This window comes from Lutra lutra, chromosome 7 (assembly GCF_902655055.1).
Source record: "Lutra lutra chromosome 7, mLutLut1.2, whole genome shotgun sequence".
Lineage (NCBI taxonomy): Eukaryota > Metazoa > Chordata > Mammalia > Carnivora > Mustelidae > Lutra > Lutra lutra.
Genome location: NC_062284.1, coordinates 130053970 through 130062282, shown reverse-complemented (window position 1 = coordinate 130062282; position 8313 = coordinate 130053970). Strand labels below are relative to the sequence as shown.

The window sequence follows — 8313 nt, the reverse complement described above, 5'->3', positions numbered from 1 at the left end:
GGAGTGAGGAGGAGCCGGAAGTTAAGGCGGGGAGGGGCGGGGGGTGGAGGGAAAAGCAAGCCAGGAGGTTCTGCGGCCGCTTCTAGTAGTTTCCAGGCGCTGCCGGCGGCTGGAACCAGGCGGTCCTGAGGCTGTGGCTGTGGCTGCTCGGGAGTTGGTGGCGGTGCGACAGGAGAGCCGATGGCCAAGTGGGGTGAGGGTGACCCACGCTGGATCGTGGAGGAGCGGGCGGACGCCACCAACGTCAACAACTGGCACTGGTGAGGGCCAGCGGGCCAGGCCGCGGGAGCGCTCGGCCCGGCCGGGGTTGCGGGTCCCTGGAACCTCGGTCGGAACAAAGCTAGGGCCCGGGGCAGCCCTGCCGGGAGATGGGGCGGGGTTCTTGCTCTGGCAGGGGTCCCTAGTCCCAGGTCCCTCCACACACCACCACCTGCCTCTGTCTCGTTGTTTGGAGGGCAAGGGGGCGACGGGGAGGGCTGCACCCGGAGGAGGAGTTCCAGAGATGCGAGCACATAACCTCCTAGCCGATGCATCCAGCCTCAGCGGGGACATGCTTCTCACACGTGGCCGGAGGAACCAGTGAGACCCACACTGCCGTGGATTGTGTGGGGAGATGCTGGGTTAGGCTCGGGGCTGCGGGTTTGGAATTGCTCTTCTGCGGCTTACGGGTGAGGTTCGGAGTCAGCCGTAGGGGACCGCTGCCTAAGTCTAGAGGGCAAAGGTTTGGAACGTGTTCTGCAGGTGCCGAGAGCTCAGTGATGCTGAAGATGCCGCGGCCTCTCACCCGGAACTATTCATTTGGTTGTGTTGTAACTCCCGGGACTGTCCCTGGTTGCCCGGCAATCGTGGCTTTATAACGTAACCACTTTTAAAAGCCTCTTCTCCTTTATGAAATTAAAAGTACTATTTCCTTATCTGTTCACTCCACTGAACTTTGTTCACACTGTCTTTACTGTATTTTTACTTTGTTGCAGTTTTTCGCTTCTGGTTTCTCGGTTTCTCTACTAGTTAGTACCTAGGGAGGCAGAGAATGATTTTTCTTCTTTATATCTCAGCCTGCCGGCGTTTGATCTAATTTTTGTTTTGACGCCCTGACTTAACATTGTTTTCATGGCCGTCTAGAGGACAAAAATGTTTAGGGGATTTTGAGCACAGCCTGAATTTGACAGGTCAGAACACTGTGCTAATGAGGTCAAGATTATCAGTTTATTACTTCCTGGACTTGTTAGCTAAATACTGCATTCCGTGGCCCACTCTTGTACTCCTGACCTCAGCAAGATGGTCACAGTTTTCCATTTGGTCAAATGGGGGCGCCGTGTTTAAGTGTCAGATACTGACCCTAGCACCATCATGCTGAGAAAGGAAAGCATAATTTTCCGTTTGACTTGCAACCATTCCACACAGCTGTTGTCTTTATTGACAATATGGGATTCCTTGCCTTCCTAAATGGGTGGATGTCCGGGAGTGGGACCGGTCTTTTCAAACTTCTTGCCAGTCCTCTTTCAGCCTTGGATTCTCTTGCACAGAGCAAGCGGTTTGTCTTTCATGCGGCTCCTGGTCCATAGCTTTATGTCTGTTTTGCAGGACAGAGAGGGATGCTTCAAATTGGTCCACGGATAAGCTGAAAACCCTGTTCCTGGCAGTGCGGGTGCAAAATGAGGAAGGCAGATGTGAGGTGACGGAAGTGAATAAGCTTGATGGAGAGGCATCCATTAACAATCGCAAAGGCAAACTGATCTTCTTTTATGAGTGGAGCATCAAACTAAACTGGACAGGTAAGTCTATGCCAGGCTGTTAGGATAAACGTTAGCTGCATTTTGGGTGACCTCTTTCGGAGCCAGGGGGAACAGTTAGGGGGAAGTTAGGAACTCTGCCAGGGAGACGATGCTGCTTTGGAGGTCCATAGCAGTCAGTACTGGGTGCCAGAATTTCTCTGCTGCTTTGGGACACTAAATGTATTTCCTTTTTTGGGGAATGTGGGGGGTGTGTCTCTCAAGTCCCCACCCGCGAGGCAGTTGGGCCACTGAATCTTTGGGCCACATATGTTAGGACAGTTTATATAAGGTCCTATTTCTCAGACTGGCTTTTATCTCTTGGGTGGTTGATTTAAAGATGGGCAGGGGGATTTTTTTAAGTCTTGATCTTTTCTTTCTTCAGTGTGAATCTATCAGTTTCGACTACTGTGCTAATGAAGTTTGTGGGTGACTGTAATTTGGGGCAGTTTTATTCTCTAATTTGTGTCCCTCCTGTGAAGGTATTGGCAAAGAATTAGAGCCATGTGTGTGCCTCACCTAGATGATCCCGATAGTTGGGAGGCTGAATTTTAAAAGGCAGTAAAGCTAAAGGAGTACATGTAGGGGCAAAGCTTAAAATAGATTTGTTTCAATGAGCATTTCTCAAGTAAATGGTAATAAAGAGGGGGGAAAGTAAATCTATGTTTTCATGACTTTTTTAAAAAACTACTGAAGTATTGTAGTCTGAAAGGACCCTTAGATGTCCTCTTGCCCAGTGCTCTTTGTATGGATTGAGACGCTGAGGTCGAGAGAAGTGAAGATAAACGACTTGCTGGTTAATTTTGAAATATAGTCAGTTCTGCCATAACGTCACCCATGTGTTCTAGAGATTACCATACTGTGTAAAATTGCTCAACCAAAACCACAGGGCTTATAGGGAAGATAGGGTTAGGGACAGGACACAACACCTAAAACCTTCATTGGTGACACGTTTTTTTAAACATAGGAATTTAAAAAATGATAGCACAGCTCTACACGTTAGATGGGAAGAAATACGTTAAAAATACAGTAAACATGTTGCTCTACCTTGACAAAGACCTGAAGTTCACTTGTGAGAGTGGGCATCAGAAGGCTTACAGCAGGCGGGTTATTGTGAATTGGCGGAAGGAGGGTCAGCTGAAATCAGGGGGCATGATGACGATGACACCAGCGTGGGTGGCCTGGCTCGTGAGACATGGGCCCCTGAGGTTGCTAGTAGGTGAGTGTTTGGAAAGTGTGTGTCTTGTGTATTCCTGTGCGGATCCTTTCAGCCGGGTGTGGTTTTGTGTGTTCACCTAGTGTTTCTTACGAAGAAATCTTGTATTAGCAAGCATGAAATTCATGCTGTGATCAGGTTGTCCCCTAATATGTCAGTCGCATTGGAACAAACTTCTGTTTTCAGAACGAGCATCTTAGCAGAACTGACTGCCTTGATCATTGACCCGAATGCCCCCTGGCAAAATTCACACCGGTGCCAAATCCGTATAGCTCTCAGCCCCACACAGTACTAACACGGTTGGTCTCGACAGATTTAATGAGGAAAGACATTTCTTCTGAGGAAGCAGGGGGAGGGTTGATTGCGTCTGGCATTCTCAGAATAAAGAGGGTCAGTTCGGTAGTTCAAAAGAAGCATAAGCATAGGAGTGGTTAGGACCCCAGAGCAGACTTCGCCTGCAGGAGAGACTAATGACCTTGCATTGCCTTTGACAGGTACCTCTAAGTCTGGAGTGCTGTACAAGGGGCATGTGGAGATCCCCAATTTGTCTGATGAAAACAGTGTGGATGAAGTAGAGGTTTGTGCTTCCTAATTTCCTCTTCTGAGTCTTCCACATCCTCTCTTCCCAGAGGAGAAAAATGGCCTGTCATTCAAGATTAAAGCCCAGGCTGAGTCCCGGCATTCAGAACCTCAGTCTGCAGCTGATTTCCTAGGTCTGTGGTGCCATTGGGAGCTGCCAGCACAGCTCGTGCTCATTTAATTCCTCTGTTTTAGCTAGTCACTTGGGTTCTGACTTAGCCACCCTGGCTTTGACAGAGAGAACCTGAGAAGGAACACTCATGGGGATTGGAAAAAATACCCCAGCCCTCACACATTTCCTGTGGAAATGTCAGCAGTTACCTGATTGTGCAGCACCTGCACTCCACGCTGTGGGTCCCCCACACGTTATTTACCACCTCCTTCTGATCTTTCACTCAGATTAGTGTGAGCCTTGCCAAAGATGAGCCTGACACAAATCTCGTGGCCTTAATGAAGGAAGAAGGGGTGAAACTTCTAAGAGAAGCAATGGGAATTTACATCAGCACTCTCAAAACAGGTATCCCTTGAGTAGTTCTCTATGCCTTGAGGAGGTAGTGCCCCCCCCCCAGGCCATCAGACTGCTGATGAAGGGGCCTGACAGTCCTTTCTTTGCCAAATGAATAAAGATTTGGGGGGAGGGGGCTTATTTCTCTCAGAGTCCATCTATAACCTCAATAAGGGGAAAGATCTAGAGATGGGTTGTCCGATATATTGACTGTTGAGCTCTTGAAATGTGGCTAGTCCAAATGGAGTTGTGCCCTGAGTATAAAATACAGTGGGTTTTGAAAACCTGGTACCCAAAAAAAGAATGTGAATGATCAATAGCTTTGTTTATATTGATAACCTTGAAATGATAGTTTGGATAGCAGAGGACTGGGTTAAATATACTGTCAAAATTAATTTCACTCGTTTTAATGCTGTAACGTGGCTACCGGCAAATATAAAATTCTGTGTTGAGGCTGACCTTGTATTTCTGTTAGACAGTGCTGACCTAGACTTGGCATCCCCAGACTCACTGCTTGAGCGCAGTCCTGGACTGTCTTTGCTGCGCATTGTCCAGGGACCCGTGGGGGTCATTAGCCAGCAGTTAGCTCTCCCCCTTAGAGTTCCAGTTCTGCCTGTACGCTCTGATTTTGATGTTGGAGTACGTAGCGTGGCTGTCAAAGGGAATCAGCATAGAAGGTCACACCTCTTTTGGTGGGAACACGTGCTCTGGTGCGGTGGCTAGTTGTGGCTGCTCTACAGAGGTAAGGCAGAGCGGAGAAGGGGGACTGAATCTGCATCCGTAGGCATCTTGTCCTCCTCTTGCAGTCACTGCAAGTGCTGCTGCATTCATTCACTCCTATCCATGGTAGACCTATCCGCATTTAACAAGTTATGATGCTTCTAGTGGACTCGGGTTCAAAACAACCCTAGTTAACATTCTGTATTCTGCAGTGTACGCTCAGATGCCTGTTTTGCATAGACCAAAGGGAAAGGCATGAAGTAGAGAGGCTCTTTCTCTGTCGTTACCTCGTTCTGGGGTAAGGTGGCCATGTTTGTCAAACTCTAAAGAAGCCCCAGATCTCATCTACTAAGAAATAACTTACAGGAGTGGGGGTTTTATCTTTTCAGAGTTCACGCAGGGCATGATCTTGCCTACGATGAACGGAGAGGCAGTAGACTCGACCGGGCGGCCAGCACTGAAAACTGAGGAGCGCAAGGTACGTGTATTTCCATGTGCTTTTCTCTCTGACCTTAACCTCCAAGCCAGAGTGGCATAATCTGCCCATGGTGCTTTTCACAGAGTCCGCAATATGTAGTTGTTTTGTTCCTCTTTAACCTGGTTTTTATTCATTTAGAGCAGACCCCTAGAGCAGATGGAAGCTATCAGGGGCTTCCGAGTCTCCTGACTGCATTTAATACCAGTTAGGAGGTTATGAACACGGGATAGCGTTTACCTTTTATATGGCTTTGGTATTCCTTCCAGTTGGGGTGCTGCTCTGTCTACTTTGACACTGGAGGTCTCCTGAAGGTACCGGGGTTAGATCCCTACATTCACGTGTCAGGAAATGGATCAATTTCACATTTGCAGGGTGAGCAAATATTTTTGTGGAGGTGGACCTGTGCGGCTCAGGCTCAGTCCTTGGTCAGCTGCCCTTCATCAGCACAGTGAAGGGAATCCCAGAGGGGAGGTGGCTGCTTCCGGCTATTTAAGCACAGACTTTTTCTTTGAGAATTATACTGAAATACCTCATGGTTTGCCACATCCTTTGGTCAGTGGGGTTTTCAGTGAATATCTCTCCTCCTTCACCCGGGATGGTGTTTTCAGTGGGAATCGATGTTCTGGGCAAGTCCCCCTCCTGACTGAACCATCCATACACATTCCCTCCAAGCCCCTGAGGTAGTTAGCACCCGAGGCAGAGACGTCTGTGAGGATGAGTAACAGGCCTGTCCTGGAAGCCGTGTTCCTGCAGGATTCCCCATCCCTCTAAACCTTTCTCACTGCCGCCTCCACAGGCTAAGTCTGCTCCTTCAAAAACCCAGGCCAGACCTGTTGGTGTCAAAATCCCCACTTGTAAGATCACCCTTAGAGAAACCTTCCTGACCTCACCAGAGGAGCTCTATAGAGTCTTTACCACTCAAGAGGTAAGTATAATCCTGTCTTTCAGGCCTCAGGGCATCTGCTATTCTGGGTGACTTGGGTTGTGGGCACGTCCCCTCTGTGTGCAGAGCAGGTCCTGGAAAACGGAGCTCTGAGGTTTTCCTCCTACAGGCGGAGGCAAAGGAAAGACCCTTCTGTTCAGCCTACTCAGCCGAGTGGACATGCCTTCTTTCTCGTCCCATGTACTAGTTTTGGGTGGTGTGAGTGGGCACCACTGGACGCATTCTTGTTAGGAAAGGGAACAGATCTGAAGGAATGGCATCCTGGATTCACAAAGCATTACTCAAGCCAAAGCCTTGAGTAGTGGTTGTTCCTTTGTAGTGGAACAGAATAGAACCTGGTCATTGGGCAAAGTGGTGCCTTTGGAAATGAGAGCTGAGGCGTGCAGGTGTCAGCTGCCTTGGTCCATGGGTCCCACTGAGAGGGACATCGTCTTCCACCTCCTTTGTTTCCACAGCTCGTTCAGGCCTTTACCCATGCTCCCGCAATGCTGGAAGCAGACAAAGGTGGGAAGTTTCACCTGGTAGATGGCAACGTCTCTGGGGAGTTCACTGATCTGGTGAGTGCCTGCTAGCCCCAGACCCAGGATGTAGTCTCTGGTGAGAAAAATACATCGTTCCCTTCTCTTTTCAGCTCTGTAGGTAAAAATTTAATCTATCCAGTTTGCAAAGACTTATTTTTGATTTCCAAAAGCATGCTGTAGTTAAATTTTCTTGCTTTCCTCCAATTTTTTTTCCTTAGTGGAGTAAAATTAGTTCTTCCTGAAGTGATCCTTTGTGGAAGAGGGGTCATACATATCGGTGGGTGGTGGCTTTCCATGTGTAGCACTGAAATGTCCCCTGGGCACAGCTGACCCAACTGTACTTCAGCGTAAGGGGAGGAGCGGGGCTGGGATTGGGGCAGAAGCCGCCAACTCCGTGGTCGTCCACTTTGTGCCCGAGTGGTAGAATCACACGGGTGATAGACTCCGTACGAAAGGCAGGTGGCTGCTCCCAGCCAGGATCAGGGACATGGGAGTCCACAGCACAGAGTGATCTCTTCGATTATTTTAGGTCCCTGAGAAACTGATTGTGATGAAATGGAGGTTTAAATCTTGGCCAGAAGGTAAGTATACGGATTTGCCTGTGGCTGTTATCCCCGGAACTCGTTCTTTTCCGAACTCGTTCTTTTCCCCTCGTCTCAAGTCCCGGTGGAAACCCTGGATCCCCTCTGCCTTTCCCCAGGGCACTTTGCCACCATCACCTTGACCTTCCTGGACAAGAGCGGAGAGACTGAGCTGTGCATGGAAGGCAGAGGCGTGCCGGCCCCCGAGGAGGAGCGGACGCGGCAGGGCTGGCAACGGTACTACTTCGAGGGCATCAAACAGACCTTCGGCTACGGCGCGCGCTTGTTCTAGGCCTGGCGCCAGGGGCGTTATCCGCCCCCTCGGCCCAGCCCTCTCCTGACTAGGGCGTAGGACTCCCAGGATTGCACCATCCCAACCACTAACTTGGGGCTGGGGCCCCTTCCCTCCACGTATAGCTGGGGTTTGTGCATGTTTTCTGCTGGGTGGGATCGGAGGGCGATTTCTCTTTTATGTGTACATACGCTAAATAAACGTAATTTAAAAAACGTGCACATCTGGCATCTTCTGTCAATGGGGTGGCTGGTACTCACGAGTCCCCTTGAAGACACTGAGTTAAAGGAGGAAAAACAGGTTTTGTTTACATTCTGGCTGAGGGTAGAGGCATAAAGGAAGGCTGCCGCTTCCTGCGCTCCTCTCTGCGGACTGTACAAAGCTGCTGCTCCCCTCACGGTCGGAAGACAAGGCTGGGGGCGGTGCTCTGGGGTGGACAGTGCCCAGAAACCTTATTGCTGGTGGAGGTGGCATCCTGGGTTCCCCTCTCCGTGTGGCCTCTGAAATCCTCTTGCAGGAACAGATGAGCACTGGGTGCTGCCGTAAGATGTGGAAAGCTGTCCACGCCGTGGCTGAGCGGAGCAGGCCTCAGGTTCACGGCTCCTGCTTCCCGATCAGTCACTAGGTACCAGACGCTGTGTAACCCCCGTGCACAGCTCGCTTAACCTCCATCATAGCCTTGGGGAAGAGATACTACCAGCATTTT

The 8313-nt window shown here is 49.8% G+C and overlaps 1 protein-coding gene across 1 annotated transcript; it reads left to right on the top strand.

The window, feature by feature from the left end:
• Nucleotides 1–28: 28 nt before the first annotated feature.
• AHSA1 (activator of HSP90 ATPase activity 1) lies at nt 29–7826 on the top strand. The gene is made up of 9 exons (XM_047736042.1): nt 29–260; nt 1585–1775; nt 3483–3565; nt 3967–4084; nt 5182–5270; nt 6067–6195; nt 6669–6770; nt 7264–7315; nt 7435–7826. The coding sequence occupies exons 1-9, from the start codon at nt 181–183 to the stop codon at nt 7605–7607; spliced, it is 1017 nt and encodes a 338-aa protein (XP_047591998.1). The 5' UTR covers nt 29–180; the 3' UTR covers nt 7608–7826.
• The last annotated feature ends 487 nt before the right edge of the window (nt 7827–8313 follow it).

Excerpts from the sequence above, each read along its gene's own strand:
- AHSA1 (XM_047736042.1), top strand. The coding sequence starts at position 181 with ATGGCCAAGTGGGGTGAGGGTGACCCACGCTGGATCGTGGAGGAGCGG. Across the intron at positions 261-1,584 it reads AACGTCAACAACTGGCACTG|GACAGAGAGGGATGCTTCAA; the intron begins GTGAGGGCCAGC and ends TCTGTTTTGCAG. Across the intron at positions 6,196-6,668 it reads GAGTCTTTACCACTCAAGAG|CTCGTTCAGGCCTTTACCCA; the intron begins GTAAGTATAATC and ends TTGTTTCCACAG.